Source organism: Eptatretus burgeri, chromosome 2 (assembly GCF_056783735.1).
Source record: "Eptatretus burgeri isolate ZD-2024b chromosome 2, Ebu_testis_v1, whole genome shotgun sequence".
NCBI classification, from domain to species: domain Eukaryota; kingdom Metazoa; phylum Chordata; class Myxini; order Myxiniformes; family Myxinidae; genus Eptatretus; species Eptatretus burgeri.
In genome coordinates, this window is record NC_140962.1 from 12,164,437 (window position 1) to 12,182,146 (window position 17,710).

The window sequence follows — 17,710 nt, forward strand, 5'->3', positions numbered from 1 at the left end:
TTCGCCTTAGGTCTGCAGTCGCCTTGCCGGCACATTGAGGCTACCTTGCGTCTGCCTTGAAAATTCTATGGCCGCTGGAGGGCCCCTTTAAGGTCACCGTGCGACATCAAATCAAAGACCGTACGGCAACCCCACATTTTCGGTCTCCACAATTTCTAAGACCTAAGGCCTAAGTCACATTTGCTCTACGGCGAGGATACAGCGGCCGTATGCCCTCTGAATTGACAGAAACGTGCGGCCGCCGAAGAGTTTCTGAGGTGGCCTCAGGGTGGCCCTACGCCGTATGGCTATATTTTACAGGCCGTAGGGTCACCGTGGAATTATAGCATGGAATTATAATTTTTTTCATTTCTACGTTCGCTGTAGCAATTCGACAAGCCGAAAAAAAAAAACTGGTAAAAAAAAAATACGAAAATTAACCCATTCGTTACCGTCTGTCTGGCCGCACGTTCGCCTTTGGGCCCCCCCTGCAGTCCCCCTGCGGTCCCCCTGCGGTGGCCTTGCGGTCGCCTTGCATCTGCCTTGAAAATTCTATGGCCGCCGCAGGAACGCCCTAAGGTCACCGTGCGACATCAAATCAAAGACCGTACGACAACCCCACGTTTTCGGTCTCCACAATTTATAAATACGCCGTGCAGCTCCCCGAAAAATAAAAACATATGTGACTGCTACATTGTGTGACCGTGGAAATACTGCGGCCTCCCTATAATTGCTAGTGGCTGTAGATTTTGGAGACCCCACGGCCGCCGTGGCAAATGTGACTTAGGCCTAAATACGCCGTGTGGCTCCCCGAAAAATAAAAACATATGTGACTGCTACATTGTGTGACTGTGGAAATACTGCGGCCGCCGTATAATTGCTAGTGGCCGTAGATTTTGGAGACCCCACGGCCGCCGTGGCAAATGTGACCGAGGCCTAAACAGTAGCACTATCGACTTTTAAGAACCAAATTGATTTCCAGGTTTTTGTTTTTTCAGAGATCATGGAGATATGACAAAGTTATTCGGGCAATTCCTTGCTCAACAAGCAATTTCATTTGTCTGTCTCTCTGTCTGTCTGTCTGTTTGTTTGTCTGCACAGAACTTTCATGTTTTTCTCCACAACCACTTGTCAGATTGAGACGAAATTTTCACCATTGATGCGTCATCGGTCACGTGATTCTGGAGCCAAATTTTTTGTTTGTTTTGAAAAACCTTCAAAAATCTTCTTCTCTGAAATGGCTGAACAGATCGAGGCGAAACTTTACACATATGACCAACTGTCCATGAGGAAGAAAAGTTTCACACATATAATGTCATTGGTCACATGGTTTGGCAGCCATATTGCATTTACCCTCAAACATATAAAACTCCAGAACGGCTGGACAAATTGAGGGGAAACTTCAAACAAATGTTCCTCAAGGCAGGTGTGTTTAAGTTTGTGAAGGAATAATATGTCACATCGTTTGGCAGCCATATTGGATTTAATAAAAATATTAAATAATGTTTTCTGTAGAACCGCTTAATCAATAAATGTGAAATTTCACAATGATGATCTAGTAGTGATGAGGAATCGATGTTTTGAATTTCAACTTGATCGGAGACATGGTCTGGCAGTCAGAATTTTTTTTTTTGATCTGGGATATTTTTCTTTATCATTATTATTTATTTATTTTCTTTTGAATAAGGCTCACTTGGCTGTGCCTGGATGGGTTTGAGGATAGAGGGGTAGCAGTTGAAATGTGAATCCGATCTAGATTCCTCCTGATGACTTCATCTTTCCTTTTTGCTTGTTTGGGTTCCTTCTAATGACTCCAATGCAGGACTGTGCCTATTTGGTCTTCCATTTGATTTGAATTAAATTTATTTTAATTCCACTCTGAATTCAATTGAATAATAATTTTAAAACGTCATGGGTCAGGGTCAGGTGTCCGATCAAAGTGGGGTTGCATCAAAGCAGGACCTGTTGGTACACGGTCATCCCTGCCAGCAGTTATAAAGTGGCAGTTATAATTAAGTCTCATTAATTATGTAACACCAGTACACAAACTCCACACAAATTACCCCACACAAAACTGCACAAACACCACACAAAACTACACAAGCACCACACAACACAAATCCTGGCAAGGGTCTGGAATCTCTGATTGCTCTTTTTCTTGTTTGTTCTTGTCACGAGCATCTGGCTTGTGGGTTTTCTGCCTGAGGTGATAGTCCTCGCTGCCTGCCTGCTTTTCTGGGGCATCCCAGTGGATCCAGTCAGCAGATCGTGGCACGCACGTGGTGATGTGCTGTGCGGAATGTGCCGGTGTGATGAAGCTGCCCTTACATCTCAGTGCACTGGGAACAGAGGTGGGGGGGGGGGTGGTCGTGGTGTTCACAATGTGGCCATCGGTGTTTGGCACAGTCCACAGAGCATCAACTGGATAAACACCAGAGCACAAGGGTGCCATTCACCATGGTCACGGCAAACCCCCATGCCTTCCAGTAGCTGCCGGCTTTGCAGTTCGTACAACCACCCAAGGGAACACACTGGTTGTCTTCCTCAACTGTCAGTCCCTCTGTCCCTGTCAGAACAAATGCTGGAGCATATCGTAAAGGTACTAAGGAACACTAAATATCCGATATTCCGAGGGTCAGGAGTGCCACGTGTGTGTAATTGGAATTTTTGATAATTGCGATGTAAATAATGATTGTGCAAATAAAACGGTTTGGTCTCTGTAAGTGTGTTGCATTCTGTTAACCAGTGGCAAAATCATCTATTTAGTTATTCTGCAGCCTGTGGCTGCATTATTTTCTGGGGGTGTGGCTGTGCCGCTGATGCAGTGCCCCTGTTACCAATAAACTGGTACTCATTTTGCTGACCTCAGTAGGATGACAGGCTGAATCAACCCACCTGGTGTTAATTCAATGTAAGGAGAGGGGCTTAAACTCAAGACCCAAGGATCTTAAGCCAGCCACCTTACTGTTAAGCCAACACCAGGCTTGGCACAGTGATGCAGCAGTCAACGTTCATCATATGATGGGGACGCTCACCCTCATCAAATCACTGACGACCATGTAGTGACTTGACGGGAGCCTCTCCTCAAACTGTGGCTCCACTGAGTGGCAAGGCGGCACATAGCCCCAAACACTTTCTCAGGAGACGTGGGGTCGATTGGCGCTTCCGGTCATACCAACGTGACTCACGGATTCGGACTGGACCCCTGACTGCAATAATATATATATATATATATATATATATATATATATATATATATATATATATATATATATATATATATATATATATATAATGGAGCAAGCATATATCTATGTCCAGCCACTAACCAAACCTTTTATGACCTAATAGATAAACAGGGTTTATCTATGCTGTTTGGATTCCTGTGAGAGCTTAATAAAATAAAATTAATTGCACACATATGGGTAGTATGGAGGGTCAGGTCGTGCGCATAACCCCCCCACCCTACTGCAATGGGAGAGGGGGGGGAGAAGACTTACAATTTTTGCCTGTACATGTGTCACAGTGCAAGTGGTCCACTGATCCCTGCTGCAGACACGGGGGAGTGGGGGGGGGGAGGGGGATTATTAGCCACAGCACAAAATACATTTGCCCCACCTCCCCAAAAATGGAAAAACGTTGTACCTCTGTATCTCTGAAACTGCACCCAAGAAAAAAAATGAAACGGCACATAGCAAGTACTCCTCATGGGGAATGAGTGTGATTTTTCATGATGTCATAGGTGCCTTCGTTATGGTCATAATTGCATGTGTAGAACAGTACATCCGATCAGTATGAACATTTTTGGGGGTCATCTCGAGATAAAATGGCACACAGATAAATTTTTGATGCCGTCATCATTCACGTGATTCAGCAACCATATTGTTTGTTTTTTTTTAACCTTCAAAAATCTTCTTCTCTGAAGTGGCTGAACAGCTCGAGGTGAAACTTTACACGCATGAACGCCTGTCCATGTAAAACAAAATGTTTACACATATGATGTCATTGGTCACATGGTTTGGCAGCCATTTTGGATTTATTGGAAAACGTATAAAAAAAAATCTTCTTCTCCAGAACAGCTGGACAAATCGAGGGAAAGTTTCGCACAAGTGTTCCCCAAGCCATGGGTGGACAAGTGTGTGAAGGAATAATGGATAGGTCACATGGTTTGGCAGCCATATTGGATTGAAGAAAAATATTAAATAATGTTTTTTGTCGAATTGCATAATCAATCGACGTGAAACTTCATATTTATGATCTAGTAGTGATGGAGAATGCACCTTTCAAATTTCAACTTGATCGAGCACATGGTTTAGCAGCCAGAATTATTTAATTCTTGATATGGGATTTTTTTTTTAAGTTTTCTTTTGAATATTAATAAGACTCCCTTGGCTGTGCCTCAATGGGTTTGAGGGTAGAGGAGCAGCAGCTGAAATGCGAATCCTATCCAGGTTCCTCCTGATGACTTCACCTTTGCTTTTTGCTTGCTTGGGTTCCTTCTGATTACTCCAATGCAGGACCGTACCTATTTGGTTTTCCATTTGATTTGAATTGAATTTATTCTAATCCCATTCTATATTCAATCGAATAATGAATAATAATGTAAAAAAAACGTCATGGGTGAGGGTCAGGTGTCCAATCAACGCGGGGTTGAATCAAAGTGGGACGTGTTGGTACCCAGTCATCACTGCCAGCAGTTATCAAGTGGCAGTTCTAATTATGTCTCATTAATTACGTAACACACCAGTATCCAAATGCCAAACAAAACACACCACACAAAAGAAGTCCTGGCAAGGGTCTGCAATCTCTGATTGCTCTTTTTCTTGTTTCTTTTGTTTCCTTTGCTTCTTTAGATGTTTATATTTACTTTTTTTACATTTTAAAGATCAACCAAAAAATTTCAAAATGTATCTATAAATATACAAAAATTGATTTTTTTTTCTTGCCTGTTGGTGTCTTTTGTTAAAGAGTAGGTGAGTAATCGCCCAGCTTTGACCAAATTCCCACCCAAAATAGCTGTACGGCTCGTGCCGGTCGCCGTCTCATGGTGTTGGCCCTCGATGCACTCTCAGTACACTAAAGGACCGTAAACCTACTGGGAATGGGTGTTACAGCGAATATGTCGGTACTGCCCGTTACTTATTCAAATAGACTCATTCAGTCTGACCAGTCCTGACCAGTGTGACCACTCCTTGGCTTTTTTTTTCAAGATCTTGACTATTCGTTGTTCACCTTGGCGTCTTGGTTTTCTATAGGTTTTCTTGGCATATAGGTTTTCTATTATCATCGCTTTTCTGAAACCTTGTGAATTCTTGGCTTTTTTCATTGGCTCACCTTGGCATTTATGAAAATGAGGAGTGGTCACACTGGTCCTGACATCAAACACACACACACACACACACACACACACACACACACACACACACACACACACACACACACACACTAATAATTTATTGAACAGTAGTGGCTGAAATAGTTGAACGCCTAAAGATAAGACTTTATTAACTTGCAAGCAAGCAACTGACCGATTTCCCCCCCCCCCCTCCCAACTGCCTGGATCATCAGCCCAGAAACTTTCCAAACTGTGGGTCCACAACTTCGGCTGTTGATCCACATCAATATCCCCACAACCACAACTATGTCTATATCCGTCAATACGGGAACACAACTTCACTATTCAAACTTTGAAAAAGGACTCTAACTCAGGAATTGAGCAGAATGGCTCGTATGGCTCGTGGCCACCAAAGTACGTTTTTACTTGTTCCGCCAGAAAAGGCGTGACAAGGTTTTTCCCTTAGAAGACGATGTTATATGAATATGTTGTTGATAAATTAAAGATATAAAGATGTTGAAAACGAAAACGTTTGTGTTGACGCTCTCACAGTCATTGTCGTATTGCACTCACTCTCTGTACATATCAAGCTGATAGGATTCATCACATCGCCTCTGTAGAGTCTAAAAAGCGAAGACTTCGATGATATAAAACTGGCGTGGTAGCTCTATGAATAGCAAAAGCATGAGATAGATATTTTTGTTTCATTCGGTGTATTTTACAATCATGCCTTCCTTAATATCATCGCAGGATAAACACCAGGTACATTTCCGCCAAAAGGAACACCTGTAACAGAACATCAGAGGTTGATATCCACCAGGTGAACTGCAGTGTATGGAGGCACATCGTGTCCCTTCTGACACTGTTGTGGCGTGTCGTCGTGGCAACAGGGGCGTGCTCGAGACTCATGGGCGTGGAGATCACCGAGTGAGGGGTGGACGTGCGAGGGCTCCACAGAAACTTCGTAACGTTGTCATTCGGTCAGACTCGAACCACTCACTACCTTGAGCTTTTTGTTTTTCTCTCTCCTCGCTGTCCTCAAACCACAACAAGGGAAGGCTCACAGCCCATAGGGAAGGAATAATCGTGGAATCTGGAGCGAGTCTTCAGGTCAGCGGTTCACTGATTGGCTGACATATGTTTGGCGATACTAGGTGGAGAGGGAGCTGCTTCTGGATTCCGAGCGGATGAGGGATGCCTGGGAGAGGGGAGATTGAGTGCTTATGGGGACACGTGGCTTATTCGTCATTTCAGCACCATGGAGTGGACAGCGCTCGAGAATGGGAGGGCGTTCGCGAGGAGGTCTTCTTAAGTGTCTCCCGCAAGCGAGACGATCACCGAGCGATGTAGGGTGAGAGCTTTCTCACTTGCTTTTCCGTAGGTTGGATCAGCGAAAAACATTTTGGTATCGTTGGTACTCCAGATATTTGAACATTTCCTCGTCCCATTTGCTAAGATTTGGTTGGACCTCCAGTTACCATGCCTTCGGGTCAAACAACATCCTTCCCGGGTCGAAGACGGTTCTACTACGATTTGCAGTCTCTCTATGTCCCGACAAGTGTCTCTCGCGTATGAGCTGCAGGTGAACGCTGACCCAGCGTGTGCTCCTAGTGCACCATTTTTACGGCCATGAGCGGTGCAGGAGGCTCTTGTTTCTGCTGTTGTTGTTGCTGCTGCTATTCTGTGCTGGGAAGCGAGGACAACGCACGATTCGCACTCCTCGCCCTTATTATCCTCGCATACCTGCTTGGGGGGGCGGCTGTGTTCTCTGCGCTGGAGCTCCCCACCGAGCTGGAGACCCGCCGGCGCTGGAGGTCCGTGGAAGCCGCATTTGCGGAAAGACACAACGTGAATCGCTCGGAGATCACGGCGTTTCTCCGGGCTTTCGAACAGGCTGCACTCACGGGAGCGCACAGCGATGCGCTCCGACCTCGCTGGGACTTTTCTGGAGCTTTTTACTTTGTGGGTACTGTGGTATCTACAATCGGTGGGTCTATCATCGTGCTGGCACACTTGTTCTTTATCGACTTGCTTGACAAATAACTGATTTCCTCGCTTAGTGGGAGAATGCATGGGGTAATATTTCTTGAAGACCTTCCTAATTCTACCCTTCTCTGGGGTGAATGGGTTCAAGGCCTTTTAAATGTATTCAGCCGTTATATACTCTTGTAGAGCAGGAGCCAGTGGCCAAAATTTCACATCCGTTTACTTTGCTTGCTGACAAAGGTATTTAAGCCAACATCACCCTTGGTGGTCATCAACTGGGTGGCAGTGCAAAAATTCAGGTGAGCATAAGGTAACAGCAGCAGCATCTTTAACAGTAAGGTAGGTGAATGATGTTTTCCACTTTCTGTGTATTCCTCAGTTTGAGAGGGGATACCAATGTGCAGTTTAGCAATTTCAGTTGCAGGCTTTTGCCTCAAAATGTCTCATTTCAATTCCAAAACGCCAAACAGCATCAAATTCTGCACACTGGTTGTACACCGGTCTCACTTTTTCATTCCCTCAACCCACACTATAAAATCGTGAGTGCCTGTTTTACCCAAAAATACACATCAAGAAAATTTCTTTCACGCTTTAACTGAATTAAATCAGGTTCTTTGCTAACGGGACATCAACTGGCATTACTCCTTGTCATTTTGAGCCACGTTGCACTTGCATGTCTTTGTGGATGCAGGTATTTGTTTCCTGGCCAAAACATTTCCACGTACACCAAAGCAATTCTGATTTTGATGCATCATAGACAGAACTAGAATGGCACTCTGAAGAGCGTATACCTCTGCCAGGCTGAACAGTTTACGCTTTGTACCCACTGATAGGCTGACTCTGCATCCAGATTTCAAATAAAATCGAATCGTCTTGTTCTTGTCACCTACACAAGTCATCCACCAAGTTTTGTCATAATCCGTCCATAACTTTTTGAGATATTGTGCTATATCTTGTTTTTGGCCTCTCTCAATGGTGACGAATCACTTGGAAATTTTAAAAAAACATTCTCGAATCCAGATCTTCACCAATATCGAATCAATTCGTCCTTATCACACAGCCAACTTGTTCATCAAGTGTAGTCTGAATCAGTAAACCTGGTGTTGCCTTCGGATCTGAGGGTCCTGAGCTTGAGCCCCGTTGGCTGCTGATGGGGTTGACTCAGCCTGTCATCCTTCTGAGGTCAGCGAAATGACGTTTTGAGTTTTTTGTTTTTGTTTTGAGATATCCTTCTCAAAGACAGACAGACAGACAGGGGTGAAAACATAACCTTCATCCACCTTTGGTGGTGGAGGTATTAACAGACCATCGGTGCTGCCCAAGCAGTTTCTTGATAAGGATTGCATCGGGTGGTTTGTCATTGTCTTCTTTCTTCTACAATTAACCAAATGCATTTGTATGCTGATGACTCAACATTACACTCAACGTTTTCCACATCTACTCCATATTCTCCTGCTTGATCTTAATGTCGTTTTATCAACACGATGGTACATCTATAAATTCGGATTTGTACAGGATCAAGTTAAGTTTAATGCTTCAAAAACTCAATTTCTTCCCAACTCTCCATTCTCCTTTGAAGACAAGTTTACCACTCAATACAGTAAACATACTTGTTATTACTGGAACATCAAATCTATCTTGGAAACCCCACATTATACAAATATAGATCGGTCTACCTCCAAGAAACTAGGAGTCCTGTTCAGACGTAAAAGATGCTTCTCCTCCAAACAGTTGCTCAGGTTACATAAATGATTGCTTCGTCCTTGTATTGAGTACTGCTCTCACATCTGGGAGGTTACAGCTCCACATACTTATTGACAGAGGCCAGTGCTAAGCAATCTGACGTATGAACTCTCCGAATACGACCTCAAAACTCAAGCTGCTTGAGTTATACCAAAATGTTGGCTCTCTTTCTCTTTTCTCTAGATATTACTTAGTTCCTTGCTCCTTTGAACTGGCTGCTTGTATTCCTCCGCCATTAGCTCTCGACCACAAAAAATACTCGGAAAGCCACTTTTACATCACATGATTATTGTGTGGCTATTGGCAACTCATTGGTGGTTTGTTATGATGTTTCTTTCATTTAACTGCTAATCTCTAGAAATGTTTACCTTTTCATGTCTTTCCTAACAGTTATAACGTGCCCCTTTTCAAAAGGCAGGTTTTCTTAGTTTCTCCACTTCTTTTTGTTTCATTTAAGGCCTCGATGAGGACTATACAGTCCCTGACTGGCCTTCAACGTTAAAAAAGAAAAAGGAAGAAAAAGTCAGGGTAGGAATTTGGAATTTGTTCCATGTTGTTGGTGATAACTCACCTGCTCTTCACAGAGGACACTGTGGGGATCTTCAGCATCAAGCAACGAATGCTGGAAGATGGGACATCCTGTTTAACGTCGTGTTTGTCGCGTTTTTACTGTCATTTTGTTATGTCTGTGTTTTTCTGTGTGTTTCTAGTTTGGTATTGTGGTTAAAACTTGTCCTAATTGTGGAGTTTTCGTCGTCTTTTCATGTCGGGTTTCCTTGAGGCTTCAGGCCTACCCTTCCTGTTTGTGCATCACCATCGTGTTTATTGTATTTTCTCCTTATGACCATCAGTTTTTATTTTCTCCACTTTTTCCCAACACCCTCCTTCTATCCATCTCAACTTTCCCTCTGTTTCATGTCTTAAAATATATTTAAAATAAAAAATAAAAAAAAGCATTAAAAACCACAAAAAAAACCTTACCTCACATGTCCACGTGACTTTCTGTGCCGACTCTTCTTCCTCCTCTTTCTGCCGATCTCCATCCACAACTTTTCCCAACCCAAATTCACCAACACCGACACGATTTTTCTTCAACATTTCCTTTTCCTAATCTGACGTAATAGTTATCAAAAAAAAAAACAGTCTCTTAAAATGTTACAACTTCTTCTTTCACACGTGTGTTGTGTATAAGCAATGGCAGCCCCACGTCTCATCTGCTTAAACTTCGCTCAGCTGCTTTAATCATGTCACGTGCTCCAGACTCGACAGCCCGCTGACGTCACTCAGTTCCACCGAGTCAGTTCCGACTCATCATGCATTCATTTAATTAATCTTCATGCAACTCCCAATACCACAGTGTGGTTCTCGGTATTGTATAATAATTCTCCTCTTCTTCTTCTTCTTCTTTTTCTTCTTCTTCTTTTTCTTCTTCTTCTTTTTCTTCTTTTTCTTCTTCTTCTTCTTCTTCTTCTTATTTTCCTCTTCTTCCTCTTCTTCCCCACCTCCTCTTCTTCCTCTTTATCCTCCGCCATCTTCGAAGATGGATGGAGGTTACTGTTTTCACCCCTTTCTGTTTGTTTGTTTGTTTGTTTGTTTGTTTGTTTGTTTGTTTGTGAACAGTATTACGGAAAAACTCCTCAACGAATTTCGACGAAACTTGGTGGGGGGGGGGGTTAGGTATGGTCCAAGGATCATGCCATAAGATTTTGGACTTGGCTAACCCCCAGAAAAAAAATGGTTTGAGGGAAAAAAATATTTTTTTTGCATTTCTACATGTGTTAAGTGATTTCCAACCCCCCCCCCCAAAAAAAAATGTTACCACCCCCCCCCCCCAAAAAAAATCGTTAGACAAAATTTTTTTTTTTTGCATTTCCACATGTTTTAAGTGATTTCCAACCCCCCAAAAAAATTGTTACCCCCCCAAAAAATCGTTAGACAAATTTTTTTTTTTGCATTTCTACATGTTTTAAGTGATTTCCAAACCCCCCCCCCCAAAAAAAAAAAGATGTTGGAGAAAAGAACTATAACTCTGTCAGCACTGTTGACATATTTAATGAATCAGATATAAGGTTCACTTGAGTGACCCAGCAGTATTGGCGGGGGAGGTTTTGCACTCTCCCGAGTGTTCACCCTCTAGTCTTCTTCCTGTTTTCAATTCGAGCTTCCCTTCATCCCGTGTCTAAAACATCCGACTGTTACAACGTTTCTTTTCTTCATTCTCTTGATTCACCTATCTGCATCCTTCACGTAATGTCTTCAATCACATCTCCAGCTTAAAAAAATTTCCCTTCACTCCCCCCTCCCAAAGTTGCCCCCCCCCACTCCCATCAACAAAGGTTCCTCCCTCCACACCCTCTCTTTTCCATCTCATCACTCCACCTCCTCCAATCTTCAACTGCCCTCAGCCCCCTCTCTTATTACTCCCCACTGTACCTCAACCCATCAGCACCAAGCCTTTTCTCCTCCTCATCCGGCCCTTTCCCCTCGCTCTTCTGAAATCTCCCACACTCTTTCAACCACTCTTCTTACCTCCCCCTTGTCTCTCGTCCTACCCTCTCCCTCCCCTCTCCTCCCCTGCACCCAAAGCCTCCTCTCCTCCTACTTCCTTAACAGTGTGGACCTAAAACATATCCGGGGCCTTCGCTCAAACCTGGCAGATCTTTCCATATGGGTTTCCACTGACAAACCAGGCATAATCTGCTTAACAGAAACTTTCCTCCTTCAAGACGTCTCTGACTCCCTGGTTACTCCCTCCTCCAGTATGACAGACCTGAGCCTCCTCCTGGCGGCAGAGTTGCTCTCTTCTTCAAAGATGCTATTCCTCATTTACCATGCAATGCCATCTCTCTCCCCACACCCCCAGGAACACCTCTGGCTACAGCTTCCCATCCACTCCCACCTCATGTTTATATGTGTGTTGTACCATCCACCAAACAGTGATGACTCCATTTACATCTCGCTCACCAAAAACATGGACCAACTTCTATCCTCTCATCCCAATTCTCTCTTCCTCATATGTGGTGACTTCAGTTGTCATGCCAATTGGCTAGGTGTGGGTACCTCTCTCACCTCACATGGCACTTCAGCAAAAGATTTCTGTGACTCATTGGGACCGACACAATCGGTCAACTTCCCGACCCGGATCTCAACCAATGGTACTCCATCTCTTCTGGATCTGATTTTGACAAATTTCCCTGAAGATATCTGCTGCTCTTCCTCTGCTCCAATCGGTTCATCTGACAACACCCTTGTCAAAGTAGACGTCTCTGGCTGTTATTGGAGAACCACCTCAGCACCGTCGTGTCTGGCATTTCACTCAGGCTGACTAGCAGGGACTTCAAGCAGCTATAAAACTTGTAGACTGGTCTCCCATCTCGACTTCCTCTGACATCAACTTGTCCTGGGAATTCTATCAAAGAAATTCTCTCTCTCTCTCTCTCTCTCTCTCTCTCTCTCTCTCTCTCTCTCTCTCTCTCTCTCTCTCTCTCTCTCTCTCTCTCTCTCTCTCTCTCTCTCTCTCGCTCTCTCGCTCTCTCGCTCTCTCTCTTCACATCTTCAGTTGTCCTACCCTTCCTCCGTCTTCAATTGTCCTACCCTTCCACACTGACGGTTGTGGCGAGGCAGTTGGCCTAAAACAACTTGCCTTCACCTCATGGAAGGCAAATCCGACTGAAAACAATCTCAGTTCCTTCCACAAAGCTCGGAACAAGTGTGTGTCCACCATGAGGAGAGCCAGGAAACAGCATCTTTCTCATCTCAAGTCTGAACTCTCAAACCCGTCTCCCTCCTCCATATCCTAGTGGCATCTAGTTTTGTCTGTTTCTGGTGTATCTTCTCCCGCCATCCCCTCCCTTACCTCAAATGACCGCACAGCTGATACTGCACGTTAAAAGGTTGAATACCTAAACTCCGTGTTTGCTTCTAAATACTGTGTCCGAACCCCATCGCTTTCTATACCCACTTTACCCAGTTGCACCCAACTGTCCCTTGACTCAGTGTCCTTTTCTTCCGACAAAGTGGAGAGCTTGCTGTCAAACCTCGACTCGGATTCTGCAATCAGCCCACGTGTTCCAAAAACCTGCTCGTCTGCTCTTGCTGCTCACCCTCTCTCTGTTCTATTCACCCTCTCATTTGCTCAAGGTCATCTGTCATCTGCTTGGAAATCAGCAAACATTACCGCTCTGCATAAAAAAGGTGAAAAAACAAATCCCTGCAACTACAGACCAATCAGCCTTCTCCCAATCATCAGCAAGGTTATGGAATCCATCATCGCTTCAGACATTAAATCCTTCCTCTTCTCCAATGGCTTGATTTCTGATCATCAATATGGATTCAGACCAGGTCACTCTACCCTGGATATGCTGCTTCTGCTCTCCTAAAAATGGATGGAGGTCCTCAATATCAGACATTAAATCAGAGCCATCAACCCAGACTTATCGCGTGCCTTCCATACGGTCTGTCACCCAGCCCCGTTCACTAAACTCTCTTCCTATTGTATCCAAAGACATCTCCACTCATGGTTCGCAAACTTCCACTCCTGTTGTAGCCAATGTGTGGCCCTTAATGGAGTTCTCTCATCCCCTCTTCCTGTCCAGGCTGGAGTTTCTCAAGGCAGCGTTCTGGGCCCCGTTCCTTTTCTGGTTTTCATCAACGATCTCTCCGACTCTCTGGAAAATCCTCTTTATCTCATTGCTGATGACTTCACCCTCTGCTGTACCATCGGCCATCCCTCAGACCGGCAAGCAGCAGCTTCTTAGCTCACTGCAGATCTGGAGAAAATCACAAACTGGTCCAACACGTGGAACATGTCTTTCAATCCGGATAAATCTCACACTCTCATGATCTCCCTCCAAAAGGACTGTCTGGAAAACCCTCCCATCTACTTTCTAAACAATCCTCTTGAAGAAGTTCTTTCATTCAAGCTTCTGGGTCTCACTATATGCCATGATCTTTGCTGGGAAAGTCACATTTCCAAGCTGACCTCCAAAGCCAGTCACCGACTGGGCATCCTCCGTCGTGCAATATCCTTTCTTGGCACACCTGAGCTCCTGACCACATTCAAAGCTTTTGTCTGCAGCCTGATAGAATACTGCTCTCCCCTCAGGGCTGGTGATCCTGCCTCCCACCTTTCTCCGTTTCACGCTGTGGAAACCAAGGCATTTAGGATCATTGGTATCTCCTGTGATGAGGCAGAGTCTTTGGGCCTCTCACTCTCTCATGGCAGGCAGGTCAGTGGTCTGTCTGTCTTCTAGCATCTCCTTTCTGGCCTGGCCCCCCTGCTCTGTCTGAGATATGCCCCCCACCTCATATTTCCGCAGGGTGTCCAAGGTCTGCTAGCAACCCCCTTCTGGTGAAACTACCAAAATCAAGAATCACTGCTCACCTTCACTCTTTCATTCCTCTTTTTTCCACACCATTGGAACAAACTCCCACACTCTCTTCAATCGCACACTTCCGTCCAGGTCTTCAAAACAGATGTTCACCACCATCTCTTATCTTCCCCTGTCCAAAACCATAATCTTTTCTTCCCCCGCTAATCCAAACCAAACCCGCCTCCTTCAAATTCCCTGCTTTCCTTGTTGAAAGTCCTTGTGTTCATCTTCTTTACCCTGTTTACCCTCCCCCATCTCTCTCCCTTCCACAGATCTCCTCACGGCTCTGTTGTTTCATGCTGTTTTTTCCTTCCCTCCCCAACCCCCCCCCCCCCGCCTCTTGTCTCCTGCTCCCCTTATTGTATGTTCTGTGCGTTAGCTCTCAGATGAGCCTCAACAGTGTATACAAAAAAAACAAAAAACATCAATCTGAGGGACAGCACACACACTGATGAATCACCCTGCCTGTGAAGCACTGGGGTGACAGTTTATAGTTGGGTTGAGATTTAAACTCAGATTAGACAGCTCAGAGGTGAGTGTGCGTACCTCTTGACCATAATGTCAGCCTCTTAATGCAATACTAAAGTGTTTTTTTTAAGGATTGATACCATTTATTTTGTAGCTTCAATTCAAAATTATACAGCAAACAATATATTTTTACCTATGACATGTGGCAGGTCTTCAAGAGCTCCACAATGGTGGTGTTGTTGTTGTTTTTCTGGCTGTTGTTGTTGGGGTTCCTGTTGGGGGTCGATTTTTGAACTATGCACCCATTGGTCGGACAGCTGCCAGACCGCACCCACATTGGTCGCTTGACTCCACCCACCATGGCACCCAGACAAAATGATATGGCCGCCATCTTGGTTTTCTGGTGGGCCTAACAAATTAGGCCTGTAGGCCTCTGATGGTTATACACTGTCCGGGTTTGTTGCATCATATTTCCATTGGCTTTGTTTGGGTCGAGTGTAACTCACAATGAGGGACCCCAAAAAATCTAATCATGCAGGATGTCGAATAATAGTAAGGTTTAATCATGCTCGTCAGAACACACGGTATGTCAGAATGCACGGTAATGAAGCGTTATGTTCAGTAAATTAGTAAAAAAAAAATAGTGTTATGTAGTTTTTTGAATAGCCCCATATTGGGGTTAAACAATGCATGACCTTGTGATGAATCAGCTCGTTATGATATTGTTGTGGGCCAGGGGTCGGTGGCGAGGAACAACCGCTAGACGGATCAATAGGGCCATCTCCCACCGAACACCTGGAATTAAAAGGTCGTCACCCCGGATAACTCCAGAGTCGACAGGTCCTTAAAGGACCGTGGTCGCCAATATTTTGACGGCGTGAGGTAGGGTCCACTTGTCTATTCCAATTTACCTAAGTACTCACGCCGTCTAACTACTGGGGAAGCCACACCCTCGGCCAACTTTGTCTGAACCGAGTCGCTATCACCGACTCGGGTCCGGGGTAACCGAGCGGGAGTTACCAGAGCCGCGCTGGTCCAAATGAACACTTACGACACAAACGGCCTCACGATTTCTCAAGCCTGCACCGTGCTGGGTCAATGGTAGAAACGACAGGCAACGAACTGGAACATTTAACAAATATTTATTTACAATAGGGAGGGGAGACACAGAGCAGACTTAATCATGAATATGATATGCAATGTACAGTAAGTCAAAAGCACTTAACATTTCTACTTAACAGCCTGGCGCCACACACACACACACACACACACACACACACACACACACACACACACACACACACACACACACACACACACACACACACACACACACACGGACTCCGTCAGGTCTTTATTGGACCCTTCAACTCGGGAGGGAAGGCGAGCTGAGGGTAAGAGTTCGGTCGGGCACCTTTCCGACTCATGTGGTCTGGTCGAGACGAGCTGGTTTGGGGGGGGGGAGCCTCGAACCCACACCTTCATCACCACACCAGACACAAGGGACCGGGAATGACGCAACGGATGCCAGCCAGCACGAGAATGGACCAGACAAGACGAGCACTTGTGGGCAAGATGAGAACGCCAGCAGGCAAGACGAAAACGAACAAGGCGACGAGGCTTCTTCCTTTTTTGGCCAGCCGGATCACCCCCACTATTATTCATTCCTCATGTGAGGTGGGAGGGGTCCGTCCTGAGATACTCTTTGCCCTGATTGGACAGGGTTCCGTGGGGTGATGTGCTGGCCATCCGTGATTGGACAGGGGGGAACCCCCTCCTTTCCTGGGCGGAGTCGGAGCTCTGAGGTGAGGAAACCTCCGCTCACGTCCGTGGTCGAATGCACGTGGGCAATGGCGTCGATGGGCGAAAGAGTGAAGGGAATTGATGCATAAAACTAACTAGAAAATAACTCGCAGCGCACACATGAAATTAACCCATTAGACAGAAGGACGGGTCCCTAGCTATAAACACATACTTATCAAAATAACTGAACTTAGGGGCTGCTGTCTGTCTGTGTGCAAAAGGCTTCCAAATCTGTAACAATATAACCATGGCAGAGCCTGACATGGATGAGAGGTGTCAAGTTAATATTTTAATCGCACATTAAATGTGTATTTCCCAATCGTGCTGTTCATCTTTTAAGAGTGATCTAAATGTGCGTTTCCCAATCGGCCCGTTACCGGATTTTGTCGCAGGTTGTGACCACAGTGATGCGGTCATTGTTGTTATACATGCATTAATACATTTTTCAAAACACCAGCCTGTGATTTTCATATGTACAAACCGTCATGCCAGTTTTACACCCTCAAGGTCCTCGTATAAGAATGTCATCACAATACACACTCTCAAAGTGACAAATAATGTTAAACGTAATGGTACACAGAAAATGTGATCTTGTAAAGTGTAAATTATGACCCTGCAAATCCCTTTCATCGTCACTTGATTGTGACTCATGCTCTTCATTCTCATCGACAGATACTTGTACATTAGCATGGGATCCATCACATTTGCAAGCATGAGTGCACGGCCTAGCACCTTGCCTGCAACTGCATATTCCAACACAACCTTTCAGGCGGCTGCAGACAACCAGTTCGATGATTGCTTCTGGTGTGGGTTATCTTCACATGAGTTCTGTTTGCTGACTGCCTTGGTCATCTAGAAGCCACTCATTCCCAACAGTGGAAGGGAGATGATGCAATGCATTATGAGCGTACTTCCAGGTGGAACTGCTGGTTTGCTCCTCTGATGTGCAGACTTGCAGCATCGTCAGTTGGAGGAAGTTTGGTGCTATCTATGTTCTTCTTTGTGAACGTGTGTTGCAGAGGGA

The 17,710-nt window shown here is 44.9% G+C and overlaps 2 protein-coding genes across 7 annotated transcripts in view; one reads left to right on the plus strand and one right to left on the minus strand.

The window, feature by feature from the left end:
• Nucleotides 1-10,233, minus strand: part of LOC147031434 (uncharacterized) — a 151,010-nt gene extending 140,777 nt beyond the window's left edge. For 3 of the 6 annotated variants that reach the window (XR_015053051.1, XM_085863071.1, XM_085863086.1), the window contains exons 1-2: nt 10,025-10,233; nt 3,480-3,528 (exon numbers count right to left, since the gene is read on the minus strand). Coding sequence is in view for 3 of the 6 variants with exons in the window: in XM_085863071.1 (XP_085719197.1) it covers nt 3,480-3,528; nt 10,025-10,141 (166 nt within the window). In the remaining 3 variants the exon portion in view is untranslated. The remainder of the gene's footprint in view (nt 1-3,479; nt 3,529-10,024) is intronic. The other 3 variants (XR_015053056.1, XR_015053055.1, XM_085863080.1) reach the window with 2 other exon arrangements.
• The window catches only part of LOC147031436 (potassium channel subfamily K member 13-like), a 72,583-nt gene continuing 61,056 nt past the window's right edge, over nt 6,184-17,710 (plus strand). Inside the window, exon 1 of the mRNA XM_085863058.1 lies at nt 6,184-7,301. Within this exon, the coding sequence (XP_085719184.1) occupies nt 6,944-7,301 (358 nt within the window). The 5' untranslated portion in view covers nt 6,184-6,943. The remainder of the gene's footprint in view (nt 7,302-17,710) is intronic.